The sequence below is a fragment of the Talaromyces rugulosus genome, chromosome II, assembly GCF_013368755.1.
Source record: "Talaromyces rugulosus chromosome II, complete sequence".
NCBI classification, from domain to species: domain Eukaryota; kingdom Fungi; phylum Ascomycota; class Eurotiomycetes; order Eurotiales; family Trichocomaceae; genus Talaromyces; species Talaromyces rugulosus.
Window position 1 is genome coordinate 5,612,000 of NC_049562.1, and position 20,907 is coordinate 5,632,906.

At 48.3% G+C, this 20,907-nt stretch overlaps 7 protein-coding genes across 7 annotated transcripts; 4 read left to right on the top strand and 3 right to left on the bottom strand.

Annotated features, from left to right (window-relative positions):
* Nucleotides 1-1,014: 1,014 nt before the first annotated feature.
* On the top strand, nt 1,015-4,225 carry TRUGW13939_04414 (uncharacterized protein; the record flags this gene model as incomplete). Its single annotated transcript, XM_035487587.1, has 3 exons — nt 1,015-1,082; nt 1,483-2,745; nt 2,806-4,225. The coding sequence occupies 3 exons, from the start codon at nt 1,015-1,017 to the stop codon at nt 4,223-4,225; spliced, it is 2,751 nt and encodes a 916-aa protein (XP_035343480.1).
* A 2,583-nt stretch (nt 4,226-6,808) lies between these two features.
* TRUGW13939_04415 (uncharacterized protein) lies at nt 6,809-9,220 on the top strand (the record flags this gene model as incomplete). The annotated part of the gene is made up of 2 exons (XM_035487588.1): nt 6,809-7,251; nt 7,309-9,220. The coding sequence occupies 2 exons, from the start codon at nt 6,809-6,811 to the stop codon at nt 9,218-9,220; spliced, it is 2,355 nt and encodes a 784-aa protein (XP_035343481.1).
* A 781-nt stretch (nt 9,221-10,001) lies between these two features.
* TRUGW13939_04416 (uncharacterized protein) lies at nt 10,002-11,513 on the bottom strand (the record flags this gene model as incomplete). Its single annotated transcript, XM_035487589.1, has 3 exons — nt 10,002-10,660; nt 10,717-11,132; nt 11,197-11,513. The coding sequence occupies 3 exons, from the start codon at nt 11,511-11,513 to the stop codon at nt 10,002-10,004; spliced, it is 1,392 nt and encodes a 463-aa protein (XP_035343482.1).
* A 451-nt stretch (nt 11,514-11,964) lies between these two features.
* Nucleotides 11,965-13,945, top strand: TRUGW13939_04417 (uncharacterized protein; the record flags this gene model as incomplete). The annotated part of the gene is made up of 12 exons (XM_035487590.1): nt 11,965-12,035; nt 12,082-12,130; nt 12,180-12,358; nt 12,411-12,428; nt 12,480-12,546; nt 12,600-12,660; nt 12,717-12,813; nt 12,872-12,971; nt 13,021-13,120; nt 13,167-13,655; nt 13,721-13,792; nt 13,845-13,945. 12 exons carry the CDS (start codon nt 11,965-11,967, stop codon nt 13,943-13,945), a joined length of 1,404 nt encoding a protein of 467 aa, XP_035343483.1.
* Nucleotides 13,946-15,836: 1,891 nt separating this feature from the next.
* On the bottom strand, nt 15,837-16,995 carry TRUGW13939_04418 (uncharacterized protein; the record flags this gene model as incomplete). The annotated part of the gene is made up of 5 exons (XM_035487591.1): nt 15,837-16,182; nt 16,240-16,333; nt 16,395-16,712; nt 16,776-16,824; nt 16,876-16,995. 5 exons carry the CDS (start codon nt 16,993-16,995, stop codon nt 15,837-15,839), a joined length of 927 nt encoding a protein of 308 aa, XP_035343484.1.
* Nucleotides 16,996-17,689: 694 nt separating this feature from the next.
* TRUGW13939_04419 (uncharacterized protein) lies at nt 17,690-19,029 on the bottom strand (the record flags this gene model as incomplete). Its single annotated transcript, XM_035487592.1, has 6 exons — nt 17,690-18,165; nt 18,218-18,549; nt 18,612-18,721; nt 18,778-18,797; nt 18,861-18,874; nt 18,941-19,029. The coding sequence occupies 6 exons, from the start codon at nt 19,027-19,029 to the stop codon at nt 17,690-17,692; spliced, it is 1,041 nt and encodes a 346-aa protein (XP_035343485.1).
* Nucleotides 19,030-19,545: 516 nt separating this feature from the next.
* Nucleotides 19,546-20,700, top strand: TRUGW13939_04420 (uncharacterized protein; the record flags this gene model as incomplete). The annotated part of the gene is made up of 4 exons (XM_035487593.1): nt 19,546-19,653; nt 19,702-19,744; nt 19,809-20,586; nt 20,646-20,700. 4 exons carry the CDS (start codon nt 19,546-19,548, stop codon nt 20,698-20,700), a joined length of 984 nt encoding a protein of 327 aa, XP_035343486.1.
* Between the last annotated feature and the right edge of the window lie 207 nt (nt 20,701-20,907).

The following is a 20,907-nucleotide window of genomic DNA, read 5'->3' on the forward strand; positions in this document are numbered from 1 at the left end:
CTCCAGACCTGCAGGGACCGAGTCGCCCTCCTGGACGCAGGCGTAGCGAATCAGGGGCCGGTCGAATGACGAGAGACAACCAAATCCGTCGGTGGCGGCGAAACTGCGAGAAAGAGAGGAAATTGCTAAGTGTTTTCTTGCTCCATCTTGGGCAATGCGACTGGGCTCCAGCGAAGTAGGGCTCCACTGCGACCAGTTAATTCGCAGTATGGGTACCGTACGGTACCGTACGGGCATTGCCCTCCTCGGCCACCAGCCGATGTCTCTATTGGCCCCGGCTGCGTCTTTTTCAGCCCACACGCTCTCTTCAGCAGGATCCGCTCAGGATAAGAGAGTGATTGATTCCTTTTAGGAGTTTCTTTTCCTGCTCTTCCAGCTTCACTTCCACATCCACCACTCCTCCTCCTCTTTTCTCTGTGCTTGTCGCAAACCGAGAGTAGAAGAAACCAACACCGGGACTTCCCGAAACTGACGGTACGTTTTTTTTCCCGGGATTTCACGCGGCGCTAGGCCCGGCTGGGACTCTTGCCGCCGCTATCTCCTCGCCTCTTTCCCCTCCCTCCAATAGCCCACAGCCCAGGTCAATCTTGCATCCTCTGACTTCAAGAAAAGCAAAAGCAAACGCAAAGGCACAAAAGCCTCTGCAACCTGGCTTTGATCGCGCCCTCGCCGACGCGCTCGCCCGCAATCTGGCGTCGCTGCCCCCCCGTTCGCTGCACTTCAAAGTGAGACCCGCACTGCGAAGGCGAGTCCACCGCAGCCCAGCGATCGTCCCGCATCTCTAGGTCATTATTACCGGCCTGCCATCCAAACCCGCCGCCTCCAACTACAACAACAAAAACAACAACAACAAGAACAGAGTCCCTCGTCGCCTCCTCACCCCGGCCAAGAAACTGGCTTTCGCTTCAGTATCGTTATCCTCGCCCTATTCGTAGCTCCCTGCGAGCCCCCCCCCCCGTTCAGCCACCTACCAGTGTCTCCGCGGAAATTGTCGGATGGGAAAACACCTCCATCATGGCTGCACCAGGCGAAGCTAACTCGCATGCTGAGGCCGACCTCATGAGGCAAGCTGTGCTTCAGAGGTGAGTTCTCTTTTTTATCTTTTTATTCGTTTGGCCCCAGAAAAGGAAGGGAAGAGCATTATATATTTTTTTTATTATACGATCAAAAATGCCTCACGCTTGAGCTCTGTTCCTACATTTGCCGGGGTGCTTGGACGGGAAAATTTTTTCTCTCTTTCCATCATCCCCAACCTCCCTGCCCAAAAGACCAGAGTCAGGTCGATATTATTCGAACGCACAGACACTTTCGGCCCTTTTGTTCTTGCCATTGACCTGTCTCGCGGATCTCTCTACCCGCTTTTACTTCCATTCTGCTTTTGAGCCCCGTTTGTATTCCATCTTTGTAACGGCACCGACATTCTGAAAATACACACAAAGGTCTTGTCTGTTTGCTTGATAACTGACCCTCCCCGTGAATTAGCAGCGGCGGCACACAGGAGGAAGAGGCGCAAGAGAACAACAACACCGTCATTGGTTCAAATGGCTCGACGCCTACTGGAATGGCAACCCCCCATCCAGACCCGGTCGACAAACGGCTACCCGGTATAATGCACTATTTCTCTCAGGTTGGTAGCTCTGCTTTCCCACTGAGTTCTATCAAAGCACGGTTATCCAGTTCTACTACGCCTGCTGCGGGCGCCAATACGCAGTCGAAGGAGGACCAGGAAGAAGAGGCCTCTGGTAACGCTTCCTTGATATCTGGCGCCGATGCTGTCAAAGAGCACAGCCAATCGCAAGCTGTCGATGTGCCTGCTCTTCCCAGTACCGAGCTGCCAGGGAAAATTGAAGCCTCAGAGACTCTAAATCCCAGCTCCCTGCCCACCCCCCCTTACTCGTCTGCCTGTTCATTGTCCCCCAAGGAACCCGAGGAAACAGAAGAGGGTGTTGCCGCCACCACTGAACAGACCGCATACTCTATTTATTCCGCGCTGAAGGATATCATGTCCTCGTCGAGCAATGTTCCCGAGTCCCATTCTTCACGACGTCCAACATGTCGCCCAGTCTCCAGCGTGTCGGATGACCCAGTTCTTGCTTCCCACTTTTCCAACCCATCCCTCCCTGATGCTTCAGATATCCCGTCCTCACAGGATGTGCCCCTGTTGGATCATGAAAAGCCTCATCACACTTCCAAGTCTTCTGAGAATCTTGCCAAGCTAACTGAGAACGTGGCCAATGCGCCCCGTCTAAAGAATACGCCGCCGTTGACCCCGAGAGCCTTGTCCAACGATAACAATTCGACGGACCGACGTTCCAACGGCTCCACCTCTGACCCGTCAACTTCGTCGAACCAAAGACGCCCAAGCCCCGCTGAAGCATCGTCAGCAGGCTCAACCGGGAGACTTAGTGACTCTCAAGCTTCAAACGACGAAATCACTGGTGTCTCCCCCATACAAGGTAAATTGTCAGTGAAGATCTCTCAAGCTCGTGGGTTGCGTCCTAGCACCGATCCTTATGTTGTGTGTGTCTTTGAATGGAATGAATACATCTCCAAAGGTACCCAGAGTGGCAACAACACCCCAAATGGCAAGAGCGAAAACAAAGACTGGCTGGAAAACGATTCGGGACGACCAATGGCCATCCCCATGAGGAGTCGCCAGAGCAGCCATAATAGCCAGCTGGACGGCCCAGAACATCCTGGCAAAGCGCCTGTAACCGATCCCCAGTGGAACCATGAGGCTGTATTGTATGTTGACGTTGGCTCCATTAAAACGTAGCGGATGATGATTGCTAACTTGGGCTGTAGTGACGTTTTGGGCGAGCAGTCGGAAATCGACGTGTCCGTGTATGACCGATACAACCAAGAGGCATTCCTCGGTTACGTGCGGATGACACTCAACCTTCGGGAAGAAAGGTCCAGTCTGGAGGGTTGGTTTCCTTTGGCCGCACGAGGACAGGGCGATTACCATGTCTCGGGGGAGATTCATTTGGAGATGCATTTCGAAAAGACCGAAAGGAAACAGGTCGGACCAAATGACTTTCAAATCCTCAAACTGATCGGCAAAGGAACGTTTGGACAAGTTTACCAAGTCAAGAAAAAGGACACGCAGCGAATATACGCTATGAAGGTCTTGTCTAAGAAAGTCATCATCCAGAAGAAGGAAGTTGCACATACACTGGGCGAACGTAATATTCTTGTGCGGACGGCCATGGCGGCTTCCCCTTTCATTGTTGGACTCAAATTCTCTTTTCAAACCCCTACGGATTTGTACTTGGTGACGGACTACATGTCCGGTGGCGAGCTCTTTTGGCATCTCCAAAAAGAGGGCCGCTTCCAGGAAGCCCGGGCAAAGTTCTACATTGCGGAGCTGATTCTGGCCTTGCAACACTTGCACGAGCACGACATTGTGTATCGTGACCTGAAGCCAGAAAATATCTTGCTTGATGCAAACGGCCACATTGCGCTCTGTGACTTTGGGCTGTCCAAGGCGAACCTCACGAAGAATGACACCACCAACACGTTCTGCGGGACCACCGAATACCTCGCCCCAGAGGTGTTGTTGGATGAGCAAGGCTACACCAAGATGGTCGACTTCTGGTCTCTGGGAGTCCTCGTCTTTGAGATGTGCTGTGGTTGGAGCCCATTCTATGCGGAGGATACGCAACAGATGTATAAGAACATTGCGTTCGGCAAGGTGCGATTCCCACGAGACGCGCTGAGCACAGAAGGTCGCAACTTTGTCAAGGGTTTGTTGAACCGCAACCCGAAACACCGTCTCGGCGCCAAGGACGACGCCAAGGAACTCATGGCACACCCATTTTTCCACGATGTTGACTGGGAGGCTTTGGGTCATAAAAAAGTGATCCCTCCTTTCAAGCCAAAGCTGAAGTCGGAATCGGACACTTCGAATTTTGACCCAGAGTTCACCACGGCGCTGGATAATTCGTCTTCACTCAATGATCGGGCAGCGGCATTGGCGAATGGATTGATGCCTGGCTCGACACCCTTGTCACCTGGCATGCAGGCCAACTTCAAGGGCTTCACTTTTGTGACGGAAAGCTCTATGGATCATCACCTTCAAGAGCATAAGGAACGGATGGACGAAGAAATGAAAGACGACGACAGCTGGCATCGACACCAGCGATCGACGGACTCGACGGACCACCGTATGAGCGGGGTTGTCAAGGAAGGTGAAGGGGCTGTCTTCAACAACTTTGACATCTAGTGTTCTTTTCATTGTACGGTTACGAGGAGTCTTTTTTTTCTTTCTTGCTGCATATACTCGGTTCTCATGCATTCCAAAAGGGTGGTCGAATTACTCCAATTATATCCGATGCGATCGTCCGAAATTTTGAATTATTCTGCGATGGATTTTGTGTTTCTGTTTCATTCCGTGTGTCTTTTTTCCCCTGAATCTCTCTTGTATGTGGCGCATCCTCTTGATGGGTTTCAACGAGCATTTGCATTGTGAGCAGTATTCCTAGGATGAGGGATATTTGCTCTTCGTTTCTTTTTTCTTTTTTTTCATATATATTTTATCTTTTATTTCCTGGGCGCAAGATGATTTCACCCAGGTTGATTCCAAATTCCATTTTTTCCCGACATGAAGACAATGCAGCATTTTTATTGGTTACAGAAAAGGCGAGCTTCTGATACTCGTTTCATTCATACATCTGCATACCCGGTACGACAGATTACAGATTTGTACAGATTATACTTGGCCAGCACAGTACAATTGAGAAGCATATCATTGGAGTTGAGATATTGAATCGTAGACAGGTGTTTTATCCTTTGACTTTTAAGTTTACACGTATAAGTTTTAACACTGTATCAAGTTCTAGAAGTATGTTGCAGGATGGACAATTACTTGCAGTAGGCTGCAGATCACTGATGCACTTGCCGAAGAAGGTTGGATCGTCAATGTAACTGCACGAGGTGCTACTACTACCACGTTGTGACACATAATTGAATCAAAAACACAAAGAAATACAGTGACGGTGTTTATATCAGCAGAATATAAACAGTAAACTCGGAAATTGAAGTTAGATCTTGAAGCATAATTGTCTAAAAGATAATTGACTAAAGGGGGGAGGAAGAGTGGGTTCAAACTTCAACTTCACACCGTCAGCCAGCCCAACTCGCTCTCGGGAGATTATTGCAGATCGGCTAGCTCTACTGTCGGACGAATGAATTTAGGTATATATTTCTTGACGTATGTAAAGATATGTAAAGACACGGCAGGAAAGAAAATATTATAAGTAGAAAAAGTACGACCCATGTATGATTACGTCGCCAGGTAGCACTTTGTAGCCAGGATTAGTAGTCCACTAACGTAATCGTATACATGTCGGTTGCTATATTCGTATGTAGCATCGCGATTGTCATCTCCCACTGCACAGACTCGATCGACTTCAACTCGGCAGTTTGCGGTTTCGGCCCCTTGGCGGCGGCTATTGTTTTAATTTATAGCTGTGTACGGGTACGACTGTAGAAATTCAAGAAATGTAGAAATTTAAAGAAATCCCACAAGGACCTATCGGAGAATTTCGTACGCGGAGAAAAGCGATTGGCTGAAAAACGATATTATTATCACGAGCTTTAGTGTAGATACTAGACGGCGGCTTGAAAAGGGGTTGCTAGTAGTATGTAGCAGTACGGATTGGGCAAGACTGTCCAAAAAGGGGCAGACGAGCCCATCCGGTTCGGGACTAGCGCCTTGGATCTTGGCGTGTCGTGGTTCCTGGCCCCACTATACAGACCCACATGGCCCCAGCAGCCAATGGGCATGCATTGCGTCCTGTTCGTGCCATGGTCCGGCCCTTGCTAGCGTCGCCTCCGCCGGTTCGCCGCCGTGTTCCTAATTTCTTCTTTCTTCTCTCCATGGCGACCGCTCTTTTCACTGGATGCGACATTGTTTTTTTGAGTTTGGGTGTGAAGGGACCTTATTATTTTGAGACATGACGACATGTTTCCGCTCCTGCTGGACATCGGCTGACTGGTGAAGTGACAGCTGAAAGCGGAGAGAGTCATCGTTGACTTTTGATGACTTGGATGACTCGTATTCTAACTTCCAAGAAAAGGAAACAAAAAAAGCACTGGGCACCGGGCACTCATTGAGCACGGCACAGGATCTTGACAAGAAACACTATGACCGAAACAGGCGCATCATGCCTGTGCTAGGGTTAGCTGCACGAGGCCGTGGCTCCACTGAGGCCCCGCTCCCCCCCTTCTCCACGACTCTTTTCTTTGTCCTTGTGCTTGTGTCTTGACTGACCCCTGGCTGGCCCTGGCGGCTGCGAGGACCGTGGCGTGTTCTTTTCAGCTGACTATGTACTTACTTGCTACTCTCTCACTGGATTGTGATGAGCACAAGGGATGCGATGTTTGTGTGGGGGGAGGGTTCCTGGTTGATAGAGAGTCAGAAAGTACAGAGTAGCAAGTACGTAGTAAAGTACACAGTGATCGCCCTCGCGCCGCTTATTTGGTTGGCCAGGAACCCGAACGTAGTCTATCCTGGGTTAGCCCATGGGAGAAGCAGGAGTCCTTCCTCCTCAGTCGTCCGTACCTTCCCTGGTAGTCACGGTACACTCCGTACTACTCACTCAACTCTCACCTCACCTCACTTCGTCTTCCTCTCCCTCTCTCTCTCTCTCTTCTCTACTTCCTCCCTGTTCGCCTCTGCATCCTGTTTCCAACACAGCCGGTCCTTTCTGAACACACGACTCTCGCTTCATCCCATCCGCTGCCTTCCAAAAGGAGAAAATACCGCGCCTTCCCCCCCCATGAGGTGTCCCATCTCCAGTACATCATGAGTGTCACAACCACAACTTCGCAGTCGCCCCCCGTCACCTTTGAGAGCATGTCTCATGCCTCCGCCAACTACAAGCAGCAGTACGCCATTGCCCTCGAGGACATCCCGCCCCGGAGCCCGTCGATATCCTCCTACTCGAGCAACTACAGCGCGTCCACTGCCCCCACCGTCTACTCTGTCGCCTCGCCGACAACCCCAAAGTCGCCATCCTATCGCCTGTTCAAGCAGTCCTCGTTCCCGGCCTCGCAACCCCAGAACCCCCTCGAGCCTGCCGTCAGCCGACTGCCCGCCAGCGTTTATGCCTGCATCATCGACCAACTCCAGACCTTGCACGAGGGCCCCGCTTCTCACCAGTTTGGCTGTGTGACATGTTACCAGCGGGACCTACACTCCTTGGCCCTGACCAACCGGTCGTGGGAGAGGGCGGTCCGAAGTAAACTGTAAGATCTGATCAGACGAATTTGACGAAGAATTCCCCGCTAAGACTTTCCTTATAGATACAACCGAATTCACATCATGGGCACAGACTCGCCGTCGCAACTGAAGAAATTCCGCCTGAAAAAGGGCAGCCGGCTCAAGCTCTTGCGCCGGACTCTGCGCGAACGGAAACTGCTTGCTAACCTGGTTTTCGAATTGCGTGTGCCAGAATTCGATATGTTGCCTGCCACCAACGGCAAAATTAACCCGCAATGGGAGGAGTACCGGAATCTGGTCGCCTCGGTTGTCATGGTATGTCCGAATCTGGAGAATCTCGTCGGCTTCCACATGTCGTTTCACCACGAGTTTGATCGCCTCACATACGCCTTGTCGACGAGGAAGCGTCTAAAGGAGCACAAGTGGCTCCTCGGGGAACCAACCGACACGAGCGCTGAGCGCTCGCGCAGTGGCTCGCCGCCCAAATTGAAGACTCTCGACCAGCAACAGTCCTTTGAATTCCTAAACTATCACATGTCGTGGGGAAACCTCGAGACGCTGATGCTGCACTCACTAAACTCGAGTGGATCCCTAGAACACGGTGTTTTCCTGCGGATCTTTAATCGGCTGCCTTCGCTTCAACATCTCTGCATTTCGTCTTTCGACAGCGACGCTTTCACAGACCGCACCCTTCAATTTCTTCCATCGCTCTCGTCTCTCCGACTGGAGAAGCTAAAAGGGGTTACTGACGCAGGAATCGCACAATACATCTCTCGCCCGGAGGCTCGCAGCCTTCAGTCCTTGGCCTTGATCGACCAGAATATCGGCTCCCTGTTGGTGATCTCTAAACTGCTCTCATCATTGCAGTATCTCGAAAGGTTCAGCATTGTGCAATCGACGCGCACCCCCCATCTTCCCTCGGAAGGCATGATATTCCAACCGATCCTTGCTTCGTCCTCGCTCAAATATCTCCACTGGGACATCACGGGCCCGGATTCCGCCGCAGGGCTCGGCAAGCTGGATTCTATGCCTTATGCTCTGCCCCATAAGCCCGCAAACTCCCCCAACTACCACTTGGCTCAAAGCATTCTCCATTCGGGGTTCCCCCGTCTAGGTGAATTGCGAGCACCCTCCGATATCGAACCCCCAGGCATTCTCCAATCCGTCTGTCAGCCAATTTCTCGTGGACAGGCCTTGATCCCTTCGGATCGATATAGCTTGCCCAGGAGCTCCCACGGATCGATCAGCACGCGGCCGATGGCCTTACCCGCCGGGAACAATTTGACCTCTGCACGAATCCGAGCCCAGACGTTCATTGATATGGCCGCCAAGGACAGTGAACATGGTATGAAAGTGCTTGTTACCGACTATTCCGACTCATACCTTCCCGATAGCGCGATAGATGCACCTTCCGATGATGAGTCGGAAGGGGACAGTGACCTGTTTGGTGGTGCCTCACCTTTTGGTGCCAAAGTGCAGGCTGCGAACCAAGAAGACTTGGAATTTCCAAAGAAGATGTTCGAGTTTAGAATGCCTGCAGTGATGGGCGTGGTGAGGGGGTCGACAAACCCGAATGAAGCGTCTATACCCCGATTCGTTCTTCAGCCAGATATGCCCGGAAACGACGCAGACGGCGGCTTATTGGGATGGAAACATCTTTTAGGCCAAGACTCGTCCACAGCACAGAACCCAGCAACGACAATATTAAACCGAAGTGGCAGCGATCTGAGCATGGATCAACCCATGTCTCCCTCCACTACGACGTCGCGATTTGGCGGTTGGGGCGCATTCGGAGGGCGGTCATCATCGGCTGCGTCTGTAACACCTGCCAGCCCTCCAACTCCAATCACATTTTCCTCGACCACGAACCCGCCCTGGGCACGAGATACCTGTAATGGCGCGTGGAACTCGGGCCATTCAAAGGACTGGTGGATGCATCTCGAACGTGAACGACAGACGGATTCCGATATCATTGAATCGAAGCGATTTTTCTGATCCACACATACGACTACAACATTATCTCTTTTATTTTTATTTTTAGTGCTTGTTTTTGCTTATCACTGGTTTTTTTTTTGTGAATGGGCTACCGGGTATACCCTTACTATTGGATGCAGGCTGGCGTTATTGGTTTTTGGACTCTCAATCCTTACAAATCTTTCTTTTCCATCTCGCTCCCTTATTTTTTTTTTCCCTTCTTGTCATTTCAAAAGGACTTTTAATCTTTCTCTCTGCACTAGTGTTTCAGTGTACAAAATCTGCATATCGCTGCATGGTTGGTTTGTTTTGTGTATGATGGTTGGTCCGATAGGATACATTGGGATGGATATATACGTGTATATATATATAATTGATAGTCTGGTACTGGAACTATATGTTAACTGTATAAAATTTTGATTTAACCTCCAACTATCAAGCGTAGGCTATGGTCCAAATAAGATCTACCCAGAGCCATAAATTAAATGTGACACCAGTGCAGTTTATTAATATTGATTTATTAAAGAGAGAGTATTGACAAGCACGTTTGGATTTATATATGAATAATGCACCCAGATCTTTATATTCATTCCTATGAACCCTCACCCTCCCATCCATGCCCGGCTGAGCCCAGATTATTAACAGTACAAAAGAACTATCAATCAACCATGAACCCAACACGGAAACATGAGTGGGCATGTGTGTGCGAGAAACAACACAAACTAGGGTTTCTAAAATGTGGTTTGTAAAAAAAAAAAAGGGAACAAACAAGTAGAAAGAGAATTGAAAAAAAAAAAAAAAACTAAACATAGATTCCCATGTTTGTATCCTTCTTCTTGGCTTGCACCTCGGCAATGGCATCTACGTAATGCTCGTGGTGGACCTTGTTCATTCCTTTCCTCAATGCAATCATACCAGCTTCGACACACACGGCTTTCATCATCGCACCGCCAAACTCGTCCGTACTGCGGGCCAACTCAGCCCAGTTGACTGCGTCGTCGGTGGTCATTTTGCGCGAGTGAATCTGCAGGATTTCGGCACGTGCTTCCTCGTTGGGGAGAGGGAATTCGATCTTTCGGTCGAGACGGCCAGATCGCAGCAAGGCAGGGTCGAGGACGTCGACACGGTTGGTGGCCGCGAGGACCTTGACGCGATCGTCCGATGCGAATCCGTCCAGTTGGTTGAGGAGCTCAAGCATGGTTCGTTGCACTTCACGGTCGCCAGATTTCTCCGAGTCAAATCGTTTCGTGCCAACGGCGTCGAGCTCGTCAATGAAGATAATCGACGGCGCTTTCTCCTTGGCCAGAGCGAAGCAGTCGCGAACCAGCTTGGCACCGTCACCGATGAACATTTGTACAAGTTGTGGGCCGGCAAGTTTGAGGAAAGTCGCGTTCGACGAGGCAGCGCAGGCACGCGCAAGCAGCGTTTTACCTGTACCTGGGGGGCCGTACATTAGAGCACCTAAATGAAATTAGACAACGGTTATTGTTTTGTTTTGTAAAAAAAAAAAGACGTACCCTTGGGAGCCTTGATTCCAAGCTTTGTGAATTTCTCGGCTTCTTGCATGGGCATGACAACAGCCTCTACAAGCTCCTCGATCTGTTTACTCAACCCACCAACATCAGTGTACTTCTCCGTAGGCTTCTCGTCGACTTCCATAGCCTTGACACGGCTGTCGTACTCTGCCGGCAGAGTGTCAAGGACCAAATACGAATCCTTGTTAACACCAATAAGATCGCCAGGCTTGAGCTTTTCGTGGTCGACTAAACCGATGAGTGGGAGGAAGATGGTTTGGCGAGTTGATGTTTTGATGACTGCCGACTTTCCAACGCGAGTTGCATCCAGGTCGATATTGGCGCCCTCTTCGGCAGCCTCGGCCTCGACGTCGAGATCTAGAAGTTCAACCACGTTTCCGACAAGGTATGGTAGTTGTCTAGGGTTATTTTCTAGTTAGTGCCTAATCCAGCCGCCTTCTGATTTATCAAAGACAGCATTACCTGTTATTTTCAATCTTTTCCAAGTTGTCTTTAACCTTTTCCTTCATCGTATTCTGCTCGTGCGTCAACCGTTGAAACTCGCTCTTCATGATTCGTAGTTCGTTCTCTAGCAGTCGTCGCCTCTTCTTGATGTCTTCTGTGCTAGCCCCAAGGAGTTCTTCATCAAGAAGCTCATCGCCCTCTTCTTTCTTGGCATCCTTCATTTCGGCATCGCCATCGCCGCTGGGCTTCTTCTCGTCACCGCCATCGCCCTGCTGCTGCTGCTTCTTGTCCTGGTCCTCGCGCTCGAGGTCATCGAGATCTTCGAGGGTGGACATGATGGAAAATAACTCGAATTAGGGGCGTGACTATATAAGTTCACGATGTGGTATGGAGAGGGCAAGAAAATAAAGTCGAATTATCGCTGGATGTGATGGTGGTTGGTATTACGTCGGAGGTCCAGTGTCGGGCGAGCTCTAGCTTGTTAAGCAGACGCAAGCTGCAGCCGCCTAGCCTTTCTGCCTGAGGCATTCAAACCACGTGACTTTGCAATACCTATTACCGCCGTATTTTCGATACGCGGATACACGACCTTATCTTATCGGTTACCAGTGCCCCTCAAGAACCATGAAGTTTGATTCTCGTATTTGGCCATAAGTCAGTGTGAAGATATTGACAAAGCATGGGACAGAGGCGGAATCTCCAAAAACAAAATCCGTGGCCAATTTTTGACTTCTAGACACTAATTTAGCTGTGCAATTGCATCGTCCGCTTCCCTTTCAACTCACAATGGCATGGCAGCGCCTCGGTCCAGGAGGAATAGCCGGGAAACATTCATTGTATCTGCAAAGACCATCTACGTGAGTATTTATTCGGCGAAGAAAGACTTGACTAACTGTTTTCAAGGGTTGCGCGAATTCCTTTATGTTCAATACCAAAAAGACAGTTTCATACTGTGTGTATCATCTACCCCCCCGCAGACTGCATGCTCTAATTTTTGATAGCCTGGAATATATTCACTAGCAGGTTCACGGAAATATAAAGGAGCTGGTCATATACCTCAATTGAACACTCCGAGGCAATCATATAAGCCGTATTTCCAGTCAACTTTTACACAGAGACTGGGTTTACATACACCTTCGGTAAAAAACGGTGGTGTGAATCTTGAACCACATGGAAAATTGTAAGTCAACACTAAAACACACCTCAAGGCCCCTGACTAATAATGATTTCAGTCCCCGCTTCTGGTTAAGGTGTGTCGAAGTGATCTATCGAACGGTAGATGCTAAACTGATATGGCATAGGGAAAATTGCCAGTGCCCTGACTGCATACACCCGATTACTCGACAGCGAATGCTTGACACCTTCTCGGTAAGATGAAACCGAGGAATTCTATTGGAGATATAGCTAAGTGTGTGTTGCAGCTACCCGAAGACATTCAAACGGAATCAGTAGATATCAGGACTGAAAACGTTTCAGTAAAGTGTGCGTATACATATCCCGTTCCATATTTAAATAACAAGGCTCATGCATCAAATTAGGGTCGGATGGACACGACGCTGTTTATCCTCGGTCTTGGCTGAGTGATCACAAATTGCCACCTGCTCTTGAACCGAGCCAAGAGGTTCTGAACTTTAGGTAAACCCACGGATTTATTTACTTCTGAATCAGGTTCTGATAATGTCATCTGCAATAGGGATTTCCGTTTCGTGTCAGGCAACCAAGGTCACCCAACCGTAGAATATCAAGATGTCATGGAAAGTACCAAAGGCCTCGCCAATTGGTTGAAAGAGATTGTATGACTCTGTGATTATAATTTACATTCTCGATTCTCACCTCTAGTAGGTTAGCTACGGCTATTGCATGGTGCGTGGTGTTCCATTGGAACCCGAAGCGACTCAAGGTCTTCTCGAAAGGATCGCATTTATAAGGAATACGCATTACGGTATGAAGCTTTTTTTTATACGTGTTCAAGTATTGACAACCATCAGGCGGCTTCTGGGACTTTACCTCGGATTTGACATACAAAGATACTGCGTATACATCAGAATCGCTCGGTGTCCATACAGACAACACATACTTCTCTGACCCGGCCAGACTACAACTATTCCACCTCTTATCCCACACCGGTGGCGAAGGCGGCGAGAGTCTCCTAGCCGATGGGTTTCGTGCAGCAGCAGTCATGCGCACCGAAAACGAGGCCAACGTAAAGACCCTCATCGATATCCCGCAACCCTGGCATTCGAGCGGCAACGACGACGTCTGTATCCAGCCTTACCAGCCATTCCCCGTCTTTGAACGGGACGAACTTAGCGGTGTACTACAAAGAATACGCTGGAACAACTACGACCGTGCCGTAAAAGTCGATTGGGAACCGCATGTCGCAGAACAGTGGTATAGCGCCGCACGGCATTGGAATGAGATTCTCGGTCGAGAGGATATACAAATCAAAATGCAGCTTGAACCGGGAACTGCGCTCAGTATGTGATTGTGCTTTTGTTTTAGTTATGCTTATTTTTTTGACGATGCTGATTCTGGTGGAAAGTTTTTGACAATTGGAGAATACTTCACGGTCGTACGGCTTTTAGAGGGAAGCGTCGGATGTGTGGCGGATACAGTATGTTTGTTTGGTTTCTTCAAATTTGCGTGTGCTAATGTTTTGAGTATAGTCAATAATGACGATTTCATCTCTCAGTATCGCCTGCTGAATGACGGCAGAGAAAAGACGTTGAACAATATAGGGACATTGGACGCTCGGCTTACATGCTGATAGTACTAACCTTTAAAATCCGAACTGCCTCGATTGGGGGTCCGCATCGTCTCAATCCAAAATTTTATTTGGTATGGGGTTCCTATGTAAATCATGGTCCATGAAAATCGATTTTCTCATATGCTCAAATTTTTAATAGTCCATATACTTGTATAAAGTAAAAATTGGCGTTGAGCGTATCGGGAGCGACAGGGGGGTGCGTAGGTGGCACAGTTAGTAGACAATCTATCGACCTGAAAATTACCACCCTGCCAAAAAGGGACCCCGTAGTGGGGATTCTGGTATTTTGGTCATATTGCTTGTATTTAATGGCGACACAATCCCTGTTTCCCTTCGGTTTGTTTCTTTCTCATTTCTATTTTTTCGTTAACCGACGTTCGTGAAGATAGCAGGATGTCGCTCTGGCTATGCAGGTCTGATAATCTTTCGTACCAATTTATTTTTGAACCTCCTCTAAAGATCTACTCAATCATTTAGCTTGTTGGTGGCTTTGAATGTTTTGTCATTCATTCCACAGATTCGCCAAATATGCAGATTGAAAAGCGAAGCAAAAACGCCTATCATCTTACTATTTTTCAATGCCATCAGCGCAACACAGCAGTTAATCCTCTGTTACAATTTTTCCTTGAGTACAGCAAAATATAGCTTAACGGCTCAAATGCCTGCTGAATGGATGCATCTGTTCTACGCAACTGCAGCATGGTTGTTATTCTCTTATATTCTGTACTTGACCAACCACCCTCACTATCGAAAGTCCAGTAGGATCCAAGAAACATGCTAATAATTCACGCAACAAGACTTTTGATAGACATCTGCTATTCCTCCCTCTCCCTCATCAGAAAGATAACATTCATATCCCTTGTTTTGATCGGCGAGTTTGTCTTTCTGCTCCCTCTCGCCAGCGGCAGCGACGGCCGTTCGGTTGAAAGAAGCTTATTCGGCTTTTTTAATTTCCTGATGCACGTCAACCCTGCGGTGATATGTGTGACAGTATACGTGTTTTCAGACTCAGTCTACGAGTCAAGGCCAGATTCTACGTCGCTGTTGAGCATCGTAGGGCTCGCTAGCCAGATTTTGATCCACATCATCCTGCCGATCTCCTGGCTTGGGCTCCTTAGGATTCCGTACAAGACGTTTTTGTCTTTTTCGTTGATGGGATTAGTGGCATGCTATCAACTCTTTATTTGGGCATTGGTGGATAATGCTATCTTTGCGGTACTCCAGGGGTGGTTACTTCGGATGGCGTTGAAAGAAAGAAAGGCTATGGCTACTCATAGGATGGAAAAAGCCCTTCCTTAAAAGCACCGACTGAAACTAAGAAGAGGGCTAAATTTAGCCAGTTCCGCAGATACCTAATCTAAACATAGCGGAAAGCGAGAATCACTCGCACTCTGTGTCCATATAAAGAAAAACCTTAAAAGTTCCCTGCTCTACATAGTGGACTCCTACTCATCCTATCGAAATCTTTTGAAATAATTAATATTCTAGCTCGGACTATTATAGACCAAAATAGTTATTCTTAATTTTAATCATGATATAAGAGTCGGTAGCGCTCAGCTTTACCCATCTAATGACTACACCATATACTACTGTAGCAATAACAATTCACTAGTATTACTGGATATATCACTTTTTATTACTCTAAAACCTCAAGATTTTCTGCTTATACTCTTATATCCTTCTTATAAGCACATTTCTAAGCTCAATCTATCTAGTCCTATATACTTCATCTATACAACACTAAATAAAAATTTCCAGCAGGCTGGCACGATTAGTCTACGCATGAAGTCTACGCATGAATGCTATTTGGTGATATGTTCAAGATGGTCTTTTCTCGACTGATGTAAATACTAAGGTCTATTTTCATGAGACCTCAGCGGCTGTATCTTGTTTATAGTTTACTGTCCCTGTTTGCAACCTTCACCAATGCGCGTCCATTGCTCAGCACAGTCTTTCCATCCTGGTTCTTCGTCACAAAGCGAACCTCTTCAAACCCATCCTTGTTAGTTTCTCCGGTCTTCCACATTTCCGTGGTCAGCTTGTCGCCGGGGCGGACGGGAGAAGCAAAACGAGCCTGGAACTCTTGCAGGTTCTTGGGGTTGCTGCCACCAAGTTCTCGAAGGACTGCATGGGCTGTCGCGTTCCAACTGTACAAGCCGTGGATGATGGTGCCGCCAAAGCCCATCTTCTTGCCGGGTTCAGGAGTTGCGTGAAGAGGGTTGTAGTCGCCATTGAGACTGGTCCATGAGTCAGTTAAGCCATAAAAAAAAAACTTATAAATGGTTGATAATTACCGGTAGAGGAGTGCAGTTTCGAAACTGGTCTGGTCAACAGACACAGCATCTGGCTTCTTGCCCTGAGGGGGAGGATAATTCACCGTGCTGGGGCCTAAACGCAGGTATTTTAGCATCTGTACACGCTCCTTGATGTAGAGAAAGATAAAACTTACCCTTTGGCCCACCCCAGCCTCCCTGTCCAACATAAAAGGCACTGCCAAGTGCTTTCGAATAAACCTCCTCCGTGTCTTTATCAACAACAGTAGTTTCCGTCTCCACAACCGACGCTTTCCCCTTGTCGTAGACACCGACGACCTTTGTCCGGATCTCAATATTCTTGCCCTGAGTTGATGTAGGCAATTGTTTGAAGAACGTGATCTTGCGTTCGCCGTCAATCACACGCGTAGGATCGAACTTGGGGACGCCGGGGATCGGTGTGTTCTTTTGAGCCGCGTAGAAGTCGATGACATCGTTATTTGTCAGTTTGAATGCTGATTGGGAATAAATTAGCTATTTTGGTATTGTCTGATGGGGGGAAGAAAGTCTCGACTTACGCAGAATGGTGACATATGAAGGGAAGACGGCGAAATCCGGATGGAGTTCCTAGGATACTATTAATTCGAATTCTAACCAAAGAAATTGTGCCTGGCTTACGTAGAGAAAATGCAATTCATCGGCCTTGCAGCCAATGCTGTTTGCGAAGAGGAGCGCATCGCGCTTCAACCAGCTAACTTGCTGGCGAGGATACTCGAAGCCGACTCCGGGTCCGGACATGTTGAACGTGAAGAAAGGGGGTTAAAAAGTTGTTATACTTGAGCAATATTTGTAGAAGAGTGGATGAGAGCAAGAAAAAAGCAACCCGCCAGATTGAACTTGGAAGGGCGTTTCTCCGCATTTCCTGGATGGGGTTAAAATAGCTTCAGCGCCAGCCGAAAGCCGAGGCACAGTGGACCCCGCCGTTAAGCTCCAAGTTAAATCCGCGGTCATTTACACGCATAGACTGTGAGTAGTAATTCTGATTACTATACATATATTATGATCGTATAATAATTGTTTAGTAGATTCCTTCAGAACTACATTTCTAGTTAAAGTAAAGTACTTCTGTTTCAAAACTATATGGTGCAACGGTGAAGTAGATTTTTATGTCCAGCGTCGACTCGTGGGTATCTTCTTCGAGGAGCTCATTATCATCATATCTTCGTGTTATCTTTTCATCGACCGAATGTAGCGCCTCATATGCCTTTCCACACACACCTCTCCCGTAACGCCAGTAATGATATAATGACGAAAACGACACAAAATAAAGCCAAAGAGCAAATAGAGAAAAGAAAATTCAAGACAAGAAAAGGCAATGGTATGCATCGTCGCTCTGGAAACGCCAGATTGAAGAGGTGTCCATGAGTTTGGCGATTAGCACCTGCAGCAGTTGTCAGCACTGATCTTAGTCAATATAAAGGGTCGGATGGACCTACATCTTGTACTCGCACTGGCCTTGAGCAAACCGAGTCTGGTCTTGTGTCTCGAGGTTGTACGAGAGTCGGATATCCAAGTCACGCTTGTTCTTGGAGTTGGGCTTGTTTTCAATGAATCCATTGACAACTTCCTCTTCTTCGACGGTGAGAACGTCGCGCAAGTAGAACACTGTCTGTTTCCAGTGGGTGTATTTGGCGTGCGGGCCAGTGGAGAATGTAATCGGCTTATGGCAAGCGGCAAATGAAATGTCAAACCAGGCAATAATGGCGTGGATGAAATCGTTGCGCTTTACGGGCAGCGAGTATGGAACTCTAAAGGCGAGGTCTGCTGTTGTGACGGTGTTCAGGTCCAGGGTACGAACTGCACAAGGGTCGGTGACAACAGCCTTCAACTCAACAGTGTCAACGAGGGGCTCGCTGAGAGCAATCTCCTTCATTGGGCTGTAGTTGAAGCCGTAGACGTTATCCCAGACTGGTATTGTTAGCACCGACTATAATCACTCGTGTGTGCCGCATATACTCACATCCAATCTTATCATCTTTGTACTCGCCATCTTCAATAGCGGCCACGTAAATGGTGGCCTGGTCTGGGAAGATCTTGCCACCGGGGGCAAGATATCTATCACGAGCATAAAGGACAGTGTCCAGCATGCTCTCGTAGAGAAGGAAGTATCCCATCCACTCCGATATGATGATATCAACGTTGGGGAAAGGAAGAACGACCTCTTCCATCTTGCCCTGCAACAAGGTGATCTTATCGGCCATGCCGTTCACAGCAACAATCTCGCGAGCCTTTTCAATTATGGACGACATGTCAACGCCGATAACGTGCTTTGCGCCGGCGCGGATGGCGAACCTAGCTCATGATAACAGATATCAGCAAGCGGCCGTAGCCAAAATGACGGTGGAATAACTAACATGCTCAGGATACCGGTTCCGCATCCAACGTCCAGAACGACTTTGTCTTTGAAGAGATGCTTGTTCTGGTAAATAGCATCGCGATACGATCGAGTACGCACGTCGTCTTTCTGCACAGCACAATATTAGATGGTGAGGTTTTAGTTTGGCAACGAACGGTCCATACCAGCATTTCTTCATGGATGCCTTTACAACACAGGAGAGCTCAATCAGTGAATTGCCTTGGAAAATTAACAAAGTGAAAAATACCGTGATGATCATAGCTAGAAATAAACACAGTCAGTCTCTTCTCTGAATATCAACCTTTAGATGCAACGAAATCAACGAACCTGGTGAAATATCTAACTTCAGCATGGTCAGCGCCGGCCATACGATCGGCGCTGCTTGTAATGTTTCCAGCAGCTTGATTGGTAGCCATGGTGATGTCACGCCGAGGGGATCTGGAGTCTGCAAAAACGAGATAAATCGGTTATTTTCCCAAGAAAAAGCAGCGGTGCATCCAGAATGAATGAAATAATAAAATATATATTGATTTTTTTTGCTTTGTCGAGACTAGCTGGAACCAGCCCACTTCGGGCCACGCCCCCGCTAAGCCGTAAACGGAGTGCTCCCGTCACGTGAACTACGGGGCTCGTTCTATACCGCCGGTCCAATCACAGGCCTCGGTTTTCGCTGTTCTCGAGAAACGCCGACCCAGGGATCGGTCTTTTGTTTTAAACAGGGGGTAAATATACTACGTATAATGATTGTACAATGCATTCAGTAGAATTGCTTTTTTCAATGCGCTGGACCTGATCGTCAGTCGATTAACTAGGATAGGCGCGCCCAGCCTAGCCGCGACCACCCGCGCGCGACTAATTAAAGCACCACTTGACTTCTTCCGGTCACGTCGCTTTCACGCTGCCCCTGTCGAGACGCCAATATCACCAAGAACATGGCAATCCTGCGGTCTCCCATTCTGGTGTTGATTGTGGCCCTTCTGGCTGGCCAGGCATTGGCCTCGCTGGGAGACCGATTACCAGATTTCAAAGAATGCGTCAAGGTAAACACTCTTAACCTGCTGGTGTGCTCTGGATCTTGACGGCAGTAGATTTGCATAGAGACGAATTGCCAAAATGAGGGTTCGGTCTTGCGTGAGTCGAAAATTTAATTCCCCTTTGGTTCCTGGTTCTTATGTACTGACGCCCTTGTGCAAAGCCCTCCACCTTCGTCTGATGCTGTGGACGTGCCCGTCAGAATGCGACTATACCTGTCAACATGTCATTACAGACGCTAGACTCAACCGAGAGTTCCCCATGCTGCAACCGATTGTCCAATTCCATGGAAAATGGCCGTTTTACAGAGTGTTGGGCATGCAAGAGATTTTCTCCGTTTTTTTCTCGTTTCTCAACTTTTACGGCCACTACTACGGCTCGAAGAAAGTCGTCGAGCGCATCCCGGCTTCATACCCGCTTCGCAAATACTCTGTCGCTTTCGGATATTTCGGAATGGCTAGCTGGATTTTCAGCATGATATTCCACGCACGAGACTTTCCGATCACCGAGAAGCTCGACTATTGGGCTGCCGGCGCAAGTGTACTGTACGGGCTCTATTTTGCAGTCATCCGGATCTTTCGCTTGGACGACCGGAGGGATCGTTCCAAATCAGCCGTCCGCCGGCTGTGGACTGCTACCTGCATCATCTTGTACATTGCTCACGTATCTTACCTCGGCTTCTGGTCATGGGACTATACCTACAATTTGATTGCCAACGTCGTTGTTGGCACCATTCAAAACGTGATGTGGATAATGTTCAGTATAAATCGGTTCAGGAAAGAGCCCAACAAGTCATGGACTGCATGGCCCGGCCTGATTGTGACTTGGATCATGGCGGCGATGAGTCTTGAGCTATTCGATTTCCCACCGTTGTGGGGATTAATCGATGCTCATAGTCTTTGGCACCTGGGCACGGTAGTTCCAGCGGCTTGGTGGTATGCGTAAGTATTCTTTCTGATCTGTCCTAACTGGAAATGGGTTTACTGAGAACGGCTTTTAGGTTTATCATCAAGGATTCGCAGGATGACATGGATATGCAGAGGTTAAAAGCTTGAGTGTAATAATAATGTACTATTGTATCTGGATACCATCTATCTCCACACCATTTACTGAAGATAATTCGAGTTAATCAGCAAATCGACGCATACTCTTATTCCAATTGGTTAACCCTGTTCTCTCAAATGTGCGAGAGCATCGAACAGTGAAACACGACATCTGGAGCCGCCTTTGCCAGACCATCAAGGATGCATAGGGTATTGCAC